Here is a 19,162-nt window from a genome sequence, read left to right as displayed (position 1 = left end):
CATTGGGTGTCATAGCAAAGATTCCTATTCAGAAGTCGGTGGAAGTTGGTGGACGGAGAAATAGTTAGGTTAGTGTTCCACCTGGTTGCTGGGACATTTACAGAATTATCTGAGCTTAATGAAAGTTTGTAGTAGTTTTGAGGTTAGTTTGTTTAAATTTGAAAATTTAATTATATCATTAATTATCTTGGAAGGTTCAAGTGGGTTATACGTTATGTTGTTTGATGACTATGGATTTACATTGTAGGTATTCCAGAAACTGGTGTTTCCCAACTCTGCACTTCTTTTTAAGGTCATTGAAGTCTAGGAACTGATTATTGTGGAAAAGACTGTGAACATGTGTGATACTTTCTTGTACCCATGTGTCATAGTGAAGAGGCAAGCAGTGAAGTTGGAAATCATGGTTGTGCCAAATAGGAGTGTATTTACAGTAGAATTCAAAATCTTAATGAGGAAGCCCATAGGGGACGATATTAAAATAATAATGTAAACTTGAAAATGAAAATGTAATTCCACAATAGCATTATATTGTTTAATATGTTATTTGAGTAAAAATGAAAATGAAAATGGAAAAGCTGTTTGACATTTAATTTTCAAGGTTGTAACCTGTTTTACAGTGGACAATATTTAAATGGGAATTCAAATTTGAAAATGAAAATTAAATTTTTTAACAATTTGAAAATGAAAAGGGCATTTGACTTAAGACTTACAGTGGACAATATTCAAATGCAATAACCAAATCAGTGCCCCCACAGTAAGTATTTTTGGGGTTGGTTTGATGGATCCATTTAGCAAAATATTGTAGTTGATTTGACAGGTATCAGTAGAATAAGTTTGGAGTGTCTAGCCCGCCTTGATATTTGCTTTTTTGTGAATAGTGAATAGTTCATTTTTTTCTCCAATAGAAAATATGTAATTAAATAGTCAATAGATGTGAACAATTTATCTGTTGGTGTGAAAGACAGAATTGAGAAGTAGTAGTTAATATGGGGGAGTATTTTCATTTTGACAGTTGCAATTCATCCTATGAGGGAGAGAGGTAGATTTATCCAGTGATGGAGGTCATCTTCTACTGTTTTTAACAATGTAGTGTAGATATGATGAAACAGCTCTGACAGCCTGGGGTAAAAGTGGTAGTATTGAGTTCTGTTCTGCATGATCCCAGACATTTTCTGAAAGTGGGAGGATGGTGGACTTGTTCCAGTTTATTGTGTAATTAGAGATTTTAGAGAAGGTGTTAATGAGATTAAAGGTTTCTTGTAGCAAAGACATGGGGTCCTGTAGGTACAGTAAGATATCATCTGCATAGAGGCTAATTTTATGTTGGAGGTTTGTGGTGCGAATTCCTTTGATGCTATTATTATGACGTAAAGCTGCAACAAGTGGCTCTATGAAGATAGCAAAAAACGAAGGAGAGAGTGGGCATCCTATTTAATTTATTAGTTAAGGGGCTGTTGTAAGCTCATAGTTGCTGTGAGTTTCAACAAAAACTTCACAGATGTCACTAATTAGTTGGATTACTGTTCTGTAATGATCATATTTGACAATTTTAGAATTCTAATAAAATGCATTTCGTAACATTTTTTTTCTAGACAAACCTAAATTCTACATGTAGCCTACTGTATATATAATTAATCATAAATCTCGAATGCAACAATTCACATTAAATAAATCTTCATTTTCAAATAGTCCAGGTATTTCTGAAAAAGAAAACGTGAAATTCAGTACAAAAACACAGTTTTTGGCCTGGGACTGAAAGAGTTAATTCAATTGTTCTTTTACATTTGTAGTCTGTATTAGTAATACTGAAACAATTTGGCCAATAAGTATATTTCTTCTGCCAGAGAATAAATATACAGTTCTGAAGAAGTGGTTTTACACAGAGCAGCACTGAAAAAGTAACTGTACACTGTGCAGTTAGTCCTCAAGGTGTTATGTAATAGACTATGTTCAACGTTTTTTGTCTTTTCTCTCATTGATTTATGAATGTCATATTTCATCCTTCCTATGTTAATAGACACAAGATCAAAACAGATTGCAACAACAGCAAATGAATCAATCAATATAATTCCAATCTCTTCCCATTTTCCAGTCCAAAATATATAAACTGATTAAACAATGTAATTAATAAATCAAATATTACTATTGATAATAAATGAAAAGAAAACATAAAATTAAGGTAAAACATAAGGAAAAATAAAAACAAGGCAGGCACATAACTTAGGCTTGAAAAATAAAGCTACACAATATGTAGCCAAATCTAATTTCCACAAGGTTCCTGAACAGTCCAGCGTCTAAAATGATTATTAAGAACCATTTTCTTATTAACTCTAGTACAAAGAGAAAACAGTTATTTGATTGTCACTTGAAGATTAGAAACCAGTGCGACAAAACACATAGGCCTATGCTCTACCAACTCATGTACATGCGCCCTCACCATGGCCTGTGTGTTAATATTCAAGTCCTCACAGCAGAAATTTCCCAAATATGATAACTGTAAAACATGGACCCACGGTTTTGCTTCTCTAGAGTTCATAGTAAGATATAAATGTGAGTGTGATGAATCTGCAGTCGGGTTCTGAAGTGTGATTGGTAGAAGGGAAGTCGGAGAGCTGTGCCCGTGTGCATTTGGAGTAGCCTACAGTAACTGTGGCACACAACACGCTGTTACCAGCCTTTCAAAGCGAGATTTGATAAGTGTTGCTACTTCCAGCCAATATAAAACAGTGTTTCCAATGAAGGAAACAGGAAATGTGAATTTTCATGATTGCTGTGCTGTCGTAGCTGCCGACAGTGGTTGAGCTGGTCGGACGGACCTCCCTCTTTCTGCCTGCTGGCTCCAGTGGGCTGTCTGCCCGGAGGAACACCAGCCTAGCTGCGACGAGGGCGGAGCTGGCCTGGCTGTCACAAAGATATGTTTCATTTTTAAGAAGTAGCCACAACGCTAACTACTGTCGCTAACGCTAACTACAAGGCTTTGGGTTTAACCGCGACGACAAGGCGCCTGTTCAGCCGACTCGAGGAGAAGCGGGATGCCGGTGAAAGGCGGAGGAAGACTGGCCTCTTATCCGAGCAAGAGCGAAATTGTCGGAGTAAGTGGCACTGTACTGTATTTGACATGCGTGGCTTTACATTTGGTAACATTTAACAACTTTGCCATAACGTGAACACGTTTTGTCAAATGATTTTACTGTCGAAGTTAAGTGTGTGTATATGCGTCATTTAAAACCTGCCTGAAGTGACTGTGGGGCTTCGTTCAGGCTGTGAGGTGCATGTTGGCCAGCCAATAGCTTGTCAGTACACCTGTTTGCTTCAGGAGAGCCAATGGAAAAGCCTGTTACATATTGAACTAATATTTACTGCTGGTGTCTCCAGTTGTTTATGAGCCTGTAGCCTGTAGAGAGAAGTGGTGGAACGTTCGCCTCAACCCAGTGCTGAGAGATGACTGACACCCTGTGGTGATTGTAATCCTGTGTAGATTGGCATCTTTGATTTGATGGGGGTGCTCTCTGGAGATTAGAAGGCCACTGGATGTAATCAGTAGGGAAACGTGTGTGTGTGTGTGTGTGTGTGTGAGGAAAGTGAATGACAATGGCTATACTGTTATAGCCCACTGCCTTTGAGAAGGCACCCCAACCTGCTCAGTGGCCACCTGTGGAACTTAAACGTGTGTAAAGTTATTGTAGAAGAAAGGTGGTTTGATCCTACACAGGATTCCTTTAAATCTCTGTACTTTCAGTGCCGGACTCTTTAGCTCAATCACATTGTTGCCCTGAACTTCACTTGCGCTGTATATTATTATATTATTATTATTATTATTATTATTATTATTATATGAAAGCAATTTGTTTTTTAAAGAAAATTAAATATTTTGGAAGCAATATAATTTTACCTCATGTTGCTGTGACCATTGGGGAGAGATGGTGATCACACAATAACAACTCTGCTGGTGGGTCAAGGTTGACTCTTCCTGTGTGTGTTTGTGTGCGTGCACCCCCCCACCCCCCCAAGGCTCCTTCTGGTCTGGCTGGTTGGGCCCAGTAGGAGAGAGGCTGTTCAGATGAATGGGAAAGCCTGGGGACTGTGTGTGTGATTTCCTGAAGACAATTAAAGTGTGCTCACTTGCACAGAGAATTGCAGTCAGTAAAAATGTCTCAAAATTCGAATTCTTTGCTTGTGAAATATTGTATGAGAGTTACAGCTGAAGTTAAAGCATTGAAGTAGTTGAAGTGTCAGTTGAAGTACTGAAAGGGATTGATGTATCATTTGAAGAGTAAGTACAAAAAGGAGTTGACGTGCCAACTGATAATCACTGAAAGCAGACAAACTCTCAGTTAAAGAGTAAGAGATGAAGTAGAGGAACTGTCATTTGACGTGTAAGTGCTGAAGTGTTAGAGCAGAAAGTAGCTGAACTGTCAGTTGAAGAGAGCAAAAAAAAATTAAAGCAGTTGCAATGTCAGGTGACAGCAGCTTAAGTGTAAGTGAAAAGTGAAAACTTCAGTTGAAGTGAGGGCTCCAAAAACAGTAGAGCTGTCAGTTAAAGTGTAAGAGAAGACTGTCATGGATGAGCTACAGTGTCAAGAGCTTTTGGTAGATTTTGTCTTCTGTTGATCTTAGCAAGTAAAGTCAAAGTTTGTTTTTTACTCTTTTGGAATGAATGAATGGTGAGTGAGTTCCTGTGTGGATAATTGTGGGGCTTCTCATCTAATTTGAAAAAGAAACTCAACAGTGGGGCATACTCAGCTTCACTGCACTTACATCCATTCCTGTTCTGAGCCATGTCTAATCACACTACACATTGTTCATTCATACAGACAACTGAATCTAGCACAGCACCTTCATGTATTATGGAACATTACAGCTTTGTAAAAGAGAGTCATCGTCATGTGTACTGTTCACTGGAAGGCAACATCGCTTTTCTTACAATAGCAGAGAACCCAGTTCAGCCTGAGTGACGTATTCACACCAACACAGCTGCTGACAGTGAACAGGGAGAGCATTCACACACTGTCACATATCAAATATAAACGGCTGGCACAGTCTAACACTGATGCACTATATCCATGGAAACAGGAGAGTTTTTACACAGAATAATCCATGTGTCTCTTGGAGATACTCGAAGCTTCATGAACGTCCTGCTCACACCTCAGTGACCACAGTGTCGCTAGGGCTGCAGCTCACAAGTTGAATCAATGAATATGTTGAACGAGTTGAAAGCAGTTTAACCAAAGAGTGGTTTTCTCCTCTAACCCTCTCACATTGTTTCTTCTGAATAACTGTTATAGGCCCGAGGAGTATTTCACTAGAGAAAAGCAGAACAATCTGAAAAAAATCTAAATATAAGTACCAGAACATTAATATTCTTCCTTTCTTGTCTCATTAATTATCTTGCAACCCCTCAGTTTTATCCTGGGCCTCACCCCCCAGGTTGGAAACCACTGGATTAGACCTTGATTTGTCAAGTATTTAATTTGCTGGATTAGCAAAAAACACACATTCCTGTCTAGTATTTGTATCCATAGACTGAAGATTTTTCCAAAAATTGTACTTTATCTATATTGATATTGTGATGAAAAAGTGACATGACGTGACTGAGGATACTATCCATGTTACATTTACCAGACAGGGAGGGTCTAACATAAGAAGCTATCAAGTTCCATTACAGAAATCTTTCAACATTGAGTTTTTGTAGCTTGACCCATACTGAGGATTAAAAGTCAGGATATCTCAACCTCTACTGCTTCAATTTTGATCATTTTAATTTTAAATCTTGCAAGTCGTCCAACTTTTCCAATTAATTGTTTTAGTCATATGTCACTAACTAGTGAAAATGCCCTTCACAAATTCACAGAGCCCAAGGTAATGTCTTCAAATTGCTTGTTTTCTCCGACCAATAGTCCAAAACCCCTGAAGAATTCTGTTCAAAGCAGCAAATCCTCACAATTAAAGAGGCTGCGACCAGTGATTGTGTGGCATCTTTCTTTGATAAACGTGGTAACCAATAATCAATTATCAAACTAGTTGTGGATTAATTTTCTCTCAGTCAACAATTAATCGACTAATTGTTTCAGCACTATTTGATGCACTTTGATTTCCTCACCTCCTATCTGCTATACTGCTGATCTGTGCACCCTAGGGTGCTTCATGTCTGAGTGTTGGGACTTTATGTTGAGACATAATTGAAATACAATGTGTTTTAAGTGAGGGAATGCAAATGTGTGTATCAGATATCCTAATGTGTGGCTAGAGTGTGTGTTTATTGCAGTTGTGTTTTAACAGTAATCCCTGAAGTGATGGTAGATGTGCTTGGGGCTGTGGACCAGATTTGGGCATTAACATCCCCCACTTCCCCCTTCTCCCCACTCCACTGTGTTGTGCAACACACAAAGACGCTCTATAATTAGACTGCTCACATTTGGGATGATTGTAAAAGATTGAGGCTGTTTCAGGCTGAAGAATCAGCTCTTCTTGTTCGCATGTCACCATGTAAATGTTTTAGGCTTGTTGGTGTATACAGTAGGGAGTCCACAGGAAATGAACAAGGCTTCACATGTGTTTATTATCTAAAGTCAAAAACCTGAAATGTTTGTAAAGATCAATACATTTTCTATTTAATGTTTTAAGACTTATTGACCCCTGATCCCAAACCCTAGCTGTAAAAATCTACAAAATAACTAGTTTCCAGTTAAATGTAAAACTTATTTTAGCTAAAAAAGGAGACCAACATGGAAATAAAATAGCTGTACAGATGTGTGTGTGAGTGGGATGATTTCAGTTTTATTATTTTAAGATTCATTGACCATATTTCGTGTCCTTATTCCTTCCATTGTGGAAGCTTTTTAAGCATATGGCTACAAAAATACAACAAAAAACTGCATGTACGTCAATTGATTAACTCTACAGAAGTTCTGCTCAAAAATCTAAATGACAGGACAGTTTGTGTTGATAGGCAATTATTCATTAACAGATGCCTATATATATTTTGGTACAGTCATGTCAGAATTTGTTTTCTCTCTGGATTTTAGGCGCTCTAATCATCACCTCCCTCTTATGTGTTGATCGGAGCAAGGCTGTCATTTTCAGTGGAGAGTTTCCTGAGCAGCTGTACAAGCTATAGAGGCCAAACGTTCACTAAATTGAATTTTGACCTCAAAATACACTCACCTACATGACATGCATCCAGTGGCATTCAGAACGTGACGGTAGGCGGAGGTTATGATGGGGCCAGTTTCACTGTCGCGATGGCTGAGCAGTTATTTCTGTGTGTCTCTGAATTCCTGGAGTTATGAAACTTGACTCTCTGATCCTTCGTGCTTACAAAAAAACTCAAGCATGGCAGAAAGTTTGGCATAACAAGTTAGAAAATGAAAATTATGATTGTTTACATTCTGATGTAGTCTGTACCATCCTGCTTAGTTGTTGTGTAGAAGGGGTCATTTTTCATGTAATGCTTTTCATCCCTTCTTTCTACACCGCCAAACAATACACGCGTTTAATGTGAAAGACAGGAAAATCCTCAAGTACCTGCTAATTCCGACAAGTTGATGGAAGTCAGTCATTTTATGATTCCCGTTAGTTAATATACATTTTGTCATTATCTTCAGATGTCTTTGTCTTACAGTCAGCCTAGGGTCAGACCTTCAGTCAAGTGTCCGCTCTTTCCTTTTTAAACATGTGACTTCATGTGGAAGCAGGAGGCCCCCCCCCCCCCCCCGCCCTGCATTCAGACGGTATTAGTAAAGACCATCACAACAATAACACCATCGTTCCCAGTGTGGTGCAGATGAGAAATCTTGTCACTTAAATGACCCTGTTCCCTGGATTTCCAAGTGAACTGACTGAGGACTTTGCCTGTATGAAAACACTGCTTAAAGTTGCAAGATATGTGAATATTCCCTGACCAATGGGAACCGTGCCACGTGGGCTCAGACAGCTGCTGGGAGTGGCTGACTGATAAAATTCCTGCATGTGTCTTTGTATCTCCCTCTGTGTGTGTCAGTGTTTAGTGTTTATTGGTACTGCCCTCTGGCTAGGGAGTAGGCTCAGAGGCCAAGGGCGTGGTGCACTGCTGAAACCCAAGCCAGTGACCACATTTGGTGCAGTGCTGGTCTCATACTGGTCTGTGCATGTGCGCAGGACTTCAAACAGCATGTAAAGCCTGGTGTCATAAAATGTAGAAAATGAGCACACTATCTATGCACACATGAAGTCAGACAAGGACATAGAAAGGACTGAATAGAAAGTGACAGTGGTTTGACATTGAGACACCATGATGACAAGTAAAGGGTAGTTAATTGAAACATCGATTTTGATGGAGCTGAGCTAGCGGATTCCCCCTGCTTCCAGTCTTTTGTTCTAAGCTAGGCAAAATAGCCAATAGCAATATTCTCATCTGATTCTAGGTAAAACTGCAAATAAGCATATTTCATAATGTCTGACTGTTGAGAGGAATTGTTTTAGTCGCCTGACCTTCACCCCAACATGGACCAATGTTTTCATTGGTTTTAGCCTGTCCTTATGGCCCAGTCACACCAGCATTTAGAACAGCTACATTGCTATGCTTTGTGGGCATATAAACTGCAGCACAAAGATTATACAGAGGGGTTTGCAGTCAGCTGTGAGACACGAGTGGATGATACAAATATGGTCCCTGTGCGAACAAAGGAAATGTTCTGACAGATTAGCAGTGCCACCCCGTAAAGAAATGCAGCCCGATACTACTCCTCTTATTGATACTGTAATCGTCTCTTTTTCCATTACAGAATAATTGCTTTTTAAAAAATACATTAAAGAATAAATTCAGAACAGGATTAGAATTGTATAAATTTAAATATAACTAAATGTTGTTTCAAGAGCAGCAACAGTGTTTGCGACAGCAAAGTCACTATATAAACTCAATAATATCTCAGTGGAAACAAATCTAAAATGTCAGCAGGAAGCTTACAAGAATTTGCCAAATTTTAAGATCACTTTTACTTTCCTTTCTTTGTCATTTTTTATGTAGAAACATAAAAACGAAATAACGTTTCGCATTTAAAAAAACACCTGGTAAATTAAAGACTTTCAGTGTGACAGTAATTCAGTGCAAAGTAAAAACTTAGTGTGCATGTTCTTACTGTGGTACATCGTAGAAAAGGTTTCAGTCATAGTCATCTAGACACTGTTTTCAGAATCAAGATGTTTTGGCTCCCATCCGGAAGTCATTCTCAATTGTGAAAAAATGGACGGGGAACTCAGAAATTTAAGCTAATCTGTGTTACATAAGCCCTGCCCTCAGGAAGGAATCTGCCTGAGTATCTGTTGATTACTCTAGCTAGTTTCACCTGAAACTGACCTAATTGTTTCCACGATGGCCCAGTAATCAATAATCAGGCCTATTGTTTTCTGGCTGCATCTACTTCATCACTGTTAAGTACCTGATTAGCATATGCTTGGCGTGACCAAGGTGCTAATACACTGTGGTAAACTTTGGGCAGATTGAATCTCAGACCACCGTTTCTGTTCAAAGAGGGGTTATCTTTTTTCACAAAAATGGCTTCCTTGACACCCCTTTCAAACCAACTCTTCTCTCTACTTAGAATCTTCACCTCGCTGTCTTCAAATGTGCGGTTTGTAGCTTTTAGATGCAAATGCACGGCGCTCTGCAATCCCGAGTTAGCGTGTCATCTGTGCTGATAAAGTCTTTTGTGAAGTGGCTGTTTAGTCTCACCTATGTACTGTTCTTTGCAGTTTTCCTCACTGCATTGAAAATGACTTCCGGATGGGAGCCGAAACGTCTTGATTCTGAAAACAGTGTCCAGATGACTACAACTGAAACCTTTTCTACGATAGAACACTCCTGGACGAATGAGACACTACACCGTCTTACTGTGGTACATTCAGGCTGAGAGAAGCTGGGATCGAACCACCGACCTTCCGATTGGTGGACAGGTCAGCGGTTCGATCCCGGCTTCCCTCAGTGGATGGGCTGAATGTGATTTGTAGTTTACCATCTTATTCAACAGTCTTATGAGCAAAGGATAGAAGCTGTTCAGTCCCTGAACAGTGAGAGTCTGGTGAAGAGAGAGAAGAAGCCACTCACTAATGAAGCGGATGCACCTCCAGCACAGATGACAGTGAGGCACCGATGATCCTCTCTGCTGTTCTCACTATTCTGTCCAGCCTCTCTCTCCTCTGCTCTGATTTTCCCAAACCAGGAAGTGATGCAATAAATGAGGATGCTCTCCATGGTGCCACGGTAAAAAACTGTCATGGCTGGAGGGGGGAGGTCCGCCCTCTTCAGTCTGCAAAGGAGGTGGAGGCACTGCTGGGCCTTCCTGACGGCAGCTGTGGTGTTTTCACCATATCGTCATATCGTCAGCCGGATGAAATCCCAGGAACTTGGTGCCTTTGACTCTCTCCACAACAGAACCACAGATGATCAGCGGAGGCTGGTGATTTGGTTGGGCCTTCCTGAAGTCAGTCATCATCTCTTTGGTTTTTTCTGTATTGAGAGTGAGGGGGTGAGATTGGCACCAGGTTATCAGCTGCTCCACCTCACTCATGTACGCTGACTCATCCTCGTTGCTGATCAGGCCTATTGAGGTGATGCCGTACTCACTGCGATGGTGTTTGATGTATTGGCGCAGATTCTGACAGTCTGCCGTCTCTGTGTGAGGAAGTCCAGGATCCAGTTGTAGGTGCCAGTGTCCACATCCAGCAGCTGCTGTGGCAAGATGGTACTGAATGCAAGATCCTGGCAGAGGTGTTTTTATCTTCCAGATGAGTCAGAGTGAGATGAAGCAGGGCGGATATAGCGTCCTCCGTAGACTGGTGTGCCATGTATGCAAATTGTAGGGGGTCCAGGGTACTGCGAGGCGTGATTTGATGTGGTCCATAACAAGCCGCTCGAAGCATTTCATGGCTATTGGAGTGAGGGCAACAACTTGTTTTACTATATTTGTGGGGTCCAAAAATTGTGTGTGTGTGTTTGCTCAGCCCTGACACAGAGAGCAGGTGAGAGGCTGCAGCCTGATAAGAAATTACATGCATTTTTTGACAGCGAGGTGTCTTTAGTTTATTTCTATGATTTCAACACAGATTTGTTGTTCACAGTGTAGCTTGTCGGAAAAAAAGTGTGCGTCCCCTGGACGCGTCAATAGTGAGTTTACTGCGTCCTCTGCAGGACGCGTACCTAGCAACATCACTGCTCATACCCCTGATGCCCTGTACTCCAGTGTTAGGGATCGAAGTGTTGGCCCATTATTTCTGTGGATAACAACAACACTTCCTTTCTTTAGTATTCCAACCCCCATGTTGTCATGATGTTTATTTTTATTGCAAAATTGGCCTTAAATGTAATTAAACGGTGGCATTAAAAAATCTAAACTTGCTGATAGATGTAGACACCCTTAGTACAGTTTGAGTTAACTATAGTTAAAACACAGAGAAACAACCAACCAGAGAGGAAGACAGAGCATGGTGCTCTGACTAACTCATGAAAAGTAGTCGAAATCTTAAGTCTGGAGACCTGTGAAAGGCTACGACTGGAACCTGTGGTTTAGACTCTTAGTGTTGTGGTAACTTCACATGTATATTTAGTTGTTTGAGATGCTTTGTGTCTAACATTTATCTTTGTTAACTGAAGTCTGACTCAAGGAGAAGAGATCTGAGATAATGTTCTCTGGGGAGCTACTGGATGCTTTCACTGTGAAAGTCAAATCCCTCCTAATGAAGCACTCAAAGGCCATAAGCGTTAATATCACCTTTGATAAATACTATTTGAACATAACAATATCATACAGTGGGTGTGAGTGCAGTATGGTTGCTCTGTACTGGATGTACTGGACTCTCAGACCCTGACCTGTGTGTCTGAAAGTACAGGTCAGTATTGTGTGTGCGTGTATTCCACCACAGATTGTTGTTTCCTGTCAGTGAACATGACTAAGAAGACGTTATCTGTGGAATGACAGGAAGAGGGAGTGATGGTTAACAGGCTGCTTCCTGCAGCAGAAGCCTCTTTTCCCTGTTTTTCCTGCTCACCACTCCCTGAGTCCTGAGGCCAAGACAAGACCACCACCACTGTTTGGACCAAAACAAAGATACACAGTACTCACTTTATCTCACTGAGCTACCACTGCTGCCTCAGGCCCTCATTTATCAAATGTTCTAAACATCAAATATGATCTTTGTGATAGAGCATGTCATCATTATGAGCAATCAAGGCACAGAAGCTGACAGCGGTTGTGAACACAACTATCTGCCTCAAAAACATGAATTTCCTTCGACGGCGTATTTTGTGTTGTGCATGGAAAACCTTTTGAATTACAGAAGGTTATTGTCATGTTCCATGAAACATTTTTTCTGGTTCACAGTTTAGCTTTGGAAACAAGGATTCACTGCTTATTTAGGATTTTTAAAGTATGTATTAATAGGCTTACTTCATTTCGGCCTGTGCTTCTGGTGAATCGTGTAGACACAGCAGCTCTGTGGCTGTGTTCCATTCTGTACTGCATGTATCTGTACTCCTTTAATAGGAGTCACCACACCTGCATAAATTGCTATGTGTGTGTGTGTCATATGTAAATAAGGGACTGGTGAGTCATGTTGTTTTCACAGCTCATCCAGTTTAGAACTTAGCAATGAAATCACCACTATCAGTGCTAAATACAACTGTACAGCTTCTGTGGTAACCAACACACACCACTGTACAGATCGTTTACATATTAAAGTCGTGTCCTTGCATGCCTTGTCAACAAGTTCAATGCATATGTAAAGTTTATATTACTCACTTGAATGCTTTAATGGAATCATTGTCATTATTGCCTTTATATTAGACTAATAAACACTGGATTTTTGAGGTCAGTGCAGATGCAGACACTTGAAAGTTAAAAACATCTGATGATGATATATTGACAGATAATATCAATGAATGTTTTTTTATAAGTCAAGTCAATTTTAGTTTATATAGCTCGATATCACGAATCGCATATGACACCCTCTGTCCTTAGACCCTCGATTCAGATCAGGAAAAACTCCCCCAAAAACTGGGAAAAGATGTTAGAAAGCTCAGGAAGAGCAGCAGAGGAGGATCGCTCTCCCAGGACAGACAGACAAGGAAATGGATGTCTTGTGTACAGAATAGACATATTCTAACATAGTTAAAGTACAGTATGGACAATCAGGATGACTGATTGTCTCAAGAATAAGCAACTAGCTGAAAGTTTATGCGAAAAGATGAATTTTAAGTCTGTCAATAGGGAGGTTATTCCAGAGGAAGGGGGCACGATAGGAAAAGGCCCTGTAGCCAGCTGACTTCTTTTTAACTCTGGGGACAGACAAGAGGCCTGTATTCTGAGAGCAGAGAGCACGGGATGGGATATAAGGTTTAAGGAGATCAGAGAGATAAGGAAGGGCGAGCCCATTTACAATTTAGTAAGTCATCAGAAGCACCTTAAAGTCTGATCTGACATGGATAGGCAGCCATTGAAGGGAAACTAAACTTGATGTGATATGATCAAATGTTTTGGTTTTAGTTAAGATTCTAGCTGCAACATTCTGAACCAGCTTAGGATTAGCACGCAGCAGACCTGACAATCAAGTCTGGATGAAACAAAGGCGTGATTAGGAAGCCCTAGTTTTGGCTTATGACAAAGATATGTTAGCATGTGCACTTTTTTTGTTTTTTAACGTATGAGCTCAAGCTGCAAGGCCTGAGCATAGTTGACCCCGTTGGTCAGTCTGTCAGTCTGTATTGAGCTTTGGTCGAGAAAAAAGCTGCCTGCAATTAACTGAGCTGATCCATGCTCCACAGAGGTTGAACTTTGTGGTTCCCAGCCTTTTTTGGTGAGTGATCTCTTTAAGAGAAGTAATGGCTGCTTTCGCATCACATGTGTTATATATGTATCTATTAAGTGTTAAGTATTAAGTAACTGTAAAGCCTTGAAATTATACTTTAGGTTCATATGTTGATAAATGTCATCTTAAAAATATACCGACATTCAATTCAATTAAATTTTATTTATATAGCGCCAATTCATAACGGAAGTTATCTCATTGCGCTTTTCCTATAGAGCAGGTCTAGACTGTACTCTTTATAATATTAATTACAGAGACCCGACAAATCCCACCATGAGCAAGTATTTGGCGACAGTGGCAAGGAAAAACTTCCTTTAAGAGGCAAAAACCTTGGACAGAACCAGACTCAATGGTGGGCGGCCATCCGCCGCTGCCATGTTAGGTTTTGAGAGAGAGAGAGAGAGAGGAAGAGGGGGGATATGTCAGCAGCTGTCATATGCTTTCCCAGCAGCCAAATTTCAGAGATTTTCAGTTTAGTTCACAGAGTTGAAAGCAGTGTAGAAATCAAAGGGTTGTCCTGTCATGACTGGGATGTTAATCTGAGAAATGGAACACTGTAATTACTGAGAAATAACAGGAAGAACACTTTAGAGAGCTGTTGAATACACTGGTGTGTGTGTGTGTGTGAGTGAGAGATATCATCAGTGAAGTCTTTTCTTGTCTCCATAAATGCTCTCTCAGACAGTCCTTCCATAAACATAACAAACTTAAAGACGACAGAAGAAACAGAGCCCTCTGGCATTATATATCATTTAAAGCACATATTTAAGGAACCAGAGACAGTTAATTTTTCGTCAGCAGGCCAGTGTGTGATAGTATTACAGAGGAAGCTGCTCTGAGGTCAGAATCAGAACAATGGCTAGACTCACTTCTGCTCCTGGAAACCAGGGAGGGAAGAAAGAATTGCATTGGATTGGATGTATTACATTATACTGACAGGTGTTTTTATTATTTAGTCCACCCCATTCATATCAATGAGGGTAGGCTAAATAACAGTTTCAACACAAACTGAACATCACAACCTTCATGAAGGTAGAGGATTTTTTGCAGGACTGTTGTATAAGACTGCACTAGATTATCTAGGTGTAAACTGCCAACTGAGTGTATTAATAAGATCTGAAGTAAGGAATAACACCTGACAAGTTGTATGTACAGTGATTTGTAATGGGTGATGTGAGGGAATCCACTGGAACATACATAGAGGGCATTATCCTGCTTATATATAATAATATAATAACATTATATATGCTTATATATAGTGGAGGTATACCGCCTCACCTGATATAAAGAGTGCGAACCAATGATTACATTTTAATGAAATATATTAAGCTTCAGGGAAAATGAGCACAGGTGCTAATTTACACATAAAAGTTCACACATTTAATGAGGGAGCCGACTGTAGACCATCGTCCAGTAACTAAACTGATCACAAGACGAGATGCGTGCGTGACCCTTTCTCTCGCTGCTTTATCAGAATCAGAATCAGAATCAGAAATACTTGATCTACCATTATTGATCCCAGAGGGGAAGCTCTTTTGTTACAGCAGCTCACTATCATGCACACAGGAATAGAAGTACTAACAAAAAATATAATACACTATAATACAGGTCAGAAAATAAATTAGTATGAAGTGGGTATAAGTATAAAGTAAAATAAGTGTGAAGTACAAAGTGGATTTACCGGTTGATGATAATAATACGGTATAAGGTAATAGTGCATGAACTGTCAAGTTAAGTGTAGTTATTAAGATTATAATGAGATGAAGGATATTGCACAGCAGTAATAGAGGTATGAATAAATATCAATATCAATAAATAGGGAATTTTAAACTGAAAAGAGTATATTGCACAGGAGTATTACACAGAATATTGCACAATTATGTCAAGTTAAGACGGTGTAGTCCCTCATTCGTCCAGGAGTGTTCTATCGTAGAAAAGGTTTCAGTCGTAGTCAATTGTCCAATTGAGAATGACTTCCGGATGGGAGCCGAAACGTCTTGATTCTGAAAACAGTGTCCAGGTGACTATGGCTGAAACCTTTTCTACGAATTATGTCAAGTATTTCAGAGATGTAATGATCAATGTCCAGTTTAATGACTTAGGGTCATATAGACTAACACTTAGAGGGAGGAGTTAAAGAGTTTGATGGCCACAGGCAAGAATGAGTTCCTGTGGTGCTCTGTGGTGCTTTTTGGGGGGATGAGTCTTCTACTCCTTTGTTTGACCAGCACGTCATGGAGTGGGTGGGAGACATTGTCCAAGACGACATGTAGTTTGGCCAGCATCCTCCTTTCTGACACCACCGCCAGAGAGTCCAGCTCCACCCCTACAATGTCACTGGCCTTACGGATCAGTTTGTTGAGTCTGTTAGTGTCCACTACCCTCAGCCTGCTGCCCCAGCATGCAACAGCATACAGGATAGCACTGGCCACCACAGACTCAGCATTGTCCAGCAGATGTTGAAGGACCTCAGCCTCCTCAGAAAATAGAGGCGGCTCTGGCCCTTCCTGTAAACAGCTTGAGTGTTCTTAGTCCAGTCCAGTTTATTGTCCATGTGTACTCCCAGGTATTTGTAATCCTCTACAATGTCCACACTGACCCCCTTGTTTGAGTGGAGTTTCATCAGCTGTCCTCTCACCTGGTCAGCAGTCAGGCACACAGCAGAGGTTACAGGCGGGGGAGGGGGGGAGTCATTAGTGTGAAGAGGGCCGTTAGCCTGATAGCCAGTTGAGGGGGGAGTAGGACTCTCCCAGGAAGATGGGGGAGGGGGGAGCAGAGTTCTCAGAGGAGCTTGAGGGCCGACAGCAGCTGAGTTAGAGGGGGGATGAGCAGGAGCCGGTGTGTGGAATCTGTTAAAGAACAGATTGAGTTTGTTGGCCCTGTCCAAGCTGCCTTCAACTCCTCTGCTGCCAGTCGGTCTGAAGCCCGTGATGCTCTTCATGCCGCTCCAGATCTCTCTCATGTTGTTCTGCTGTAGTTTCCGCTCCAGCTTCCTCCTGGCCTCCCTGTACTTCACCTTCAAGTCTGCCTGGATTGCCCTCACTTCCTCCCTATTACCATCAGTAAAGGCCCTCCTCTTGGCACTCAGGATGTCCTCGATGTCCTTTGTTACCCCCGGTTTGTTATTTGGATAACAATGGACCATCTTAGTTGGGACATTGCAGTCCACGCAGAAGTTAATGTAGCCAGTCATGCACTCATTGAGCCCATCAATGTCCTCTCCATGAGGCTCACAGAGTGCATTCCAGTTTGTCACCTCAAAACATTCTTGCAGTGTCTCATAGACCTCCTGACCATCTCCTCACTGTCCTTGTGGTCGCAGGCTGCCTTTTAACCAGAGGCACATAGCAGGGTTTGAGGTGAACCAGGTTGTGGTCTGACCTACCCAGGTGGGGAGGGGGGAAGAGCTGTATGCGTCCTTAACATTAGCATACAGCAGGTCCAGTGTCCTCTCCTCTCTAGTAGGACAATTCACATACTGGGTGAAATTAGTCAGTGTTGTTGAAACACTGAGATGGTTGAAGTCACCCGAGATTAAAATGAGTGCACTGTTGAGTCTGGAGTTGTGCTATGGCGGTGTGAATGGCGTTGCACGCCAATGCCGGGTTAGAGGGGGGGATGTAAACAGCCACAACAATGGCATGTGAGAATTCACGTGGCAGATAATATGGCCGGAGTCCCACAGCTAACAGTTCAATGTCCGGGCTACAGATACTCTGCTTGATAGTAACGTGACCAGGGTTACACCATCTGTTGTTAACCAGAATAGCAAGCCCACCGCCTTTCCGCTTACCGCTCCCGGTGTGATCCCTGTCGGCCTGAACAGTCTGAAAGCAGTCGATGGAAACGTTATGATCTGGGATATCCTGGTGTAGCCATGTCTCTGAGAAGCACATCAAACTACACTCACGGAACTCCGTCTGACTCCGGGCTAACACCGTTAGCTCGTCCATTTTATTCGCCAGTGATCTCATGTTGCCCATTATCAGAGAAGGCAGACATGGCTTAAATCTCTTGTTCTTAAGTCTCTTTTGTCTGCACCCCTCTGTCTTCCCTCGTGGCTTCGTTCTACCTCTGCATCCTCGGTGTGTCCTCCGCATGTCAGTGGGGACATCGGTTGTCCTTGGCGCCATGCCGCCCGGCTCCAGTGTGATCAGCTGTTCCCTGGTGTAAACAATGCGGCCAAACAGCTGATCTGCAGCGGTGCCTTGACCGAGTAGCAGGAGAAGAAGTTCCACAGCGAGTACTGCAAGTACTAAAACACTTTCTACTCTCATTTTCGTGAAGAGCGTAGTTTAAATTATACTTACACATAAGTTACTCAAGTTTGGAAGAGAAAGGAAAGCTAAAAGTTAGAAAAAGTAAGACGATGAGAAGGAGCTATGGCAACAGGCAGCATGCACGTTGGCGCATGCACACTAAACTGATGGTTTTTTTCCCCCCCTCCTCTTAAATTTTATACTGTGTTTTACTCTTTTATATTCACAGTATATTCGGTATAATATGTAAAGTGTCTTATATCAGTAGGTCCTTTTCGTTTTATGAACAGACTGGTGTTGTTTTACCCCGGCCAAACCGAAGTCCAAACCAATGAAATCGACGTTTAACCCCACCCAAATTCGACAGTTAAACCGATCAAACCACGGTGGGTGGGATTAAATATTTGACGTTGAGCCCCGCCCTGTTCTGCAGGCTGCAGCCAGACCCACAGGCTAACAGCTTCACTGTAGCTAACGTAAGTTAACTTAAAAAAAGGATTTTAAAAAAATCCCTCCTCCTACTGTTGATTTGGACGTCCAGATTCCCGCAAATATCAAACATGTTTGAAATGAAGACATTATAAACCACAAGTGTTTGTGCTAATGACCTCACACTCTTTCACAAGATTCGAGAAGAGCAACATGTTTCACTCAGAACTGAAACCTACAAAGGGTCAAAGGCTTCAACATGTAACGAGTTTGTGTACTCACTGATAATGCCACACATGTATAACAGGTTTGACTTCAGACAATCAATAGTTATCAATACATCCGGCATGAAAGACAATATACAAAGATCCCGTGGAGCGTCCAAATATCTTATTTAACTGGTTACACAGTTAACACTAGCTCCGAGCTCCGAAGCTAAGTCTCACTGTTCAATACGTACAGTTTAATACTGGCACATTCATTTAGAACAGTAAACAAACACCTGCGTCACAGATGTCTGGTTATACTGTTTGGTTACTAGAACATAATGGACACCTACCAAACATTCAGAGTTGAGAATTCCTAGAGGCCATGGTATAATTGTATCCTAAAAGGCACTAAGTTGTCTAAGATTGATT

General features: G+C 41.2%; 1 protein-coding gene across 2 annotated transcripts in view; it reads left to right on the top strand.

Moving 5' to 3' along the window:
• Positions 1-2,578: 2,578 nt before the first annotated feature.
• The window catches only part of LOC122876891 (tight junction protein ZO-2-like), a 113,304-nt gene continuing 96,720 nt past the window's right edge, over positions 2,579-19,162 (top strand). For both annotated transcript variants that reach the window (XM_044197790.1, XM_044197791.1), the window contains exon 1: positions 2,579-3,092. In XM_044197790.1, the coding sequence (XP_044053725.1) occupies positions 3,033-3,092 (60 nt within the window). In that variant the 5' untranslated portion in view covers positions 2,579-3,032. The remainder of the gene's footprint in view (positions 3,093-19,162) is intronic.

This window comes from Siniperca chuatsi, linkage group LG5, assembly GCF_020085105.1.
Source record: "Siniperca chuatsi isolate FFG_IHB_CAS linkage group LG5, ASM2008510v1, whole genome shotgun sequence".
NCBI classification, from domain to species: domain Eukaryota; kingdom Metazoa; phylum Chordata; class Actinopteri; order Centrarchiformes; family Sinipercidae; genus Siniperca; species Siniperca chuatsi.
Note: the sequence above shows the minus strand (reverse complement) of the source record. Positions and strands in the feature narration are given on the sequence as shown.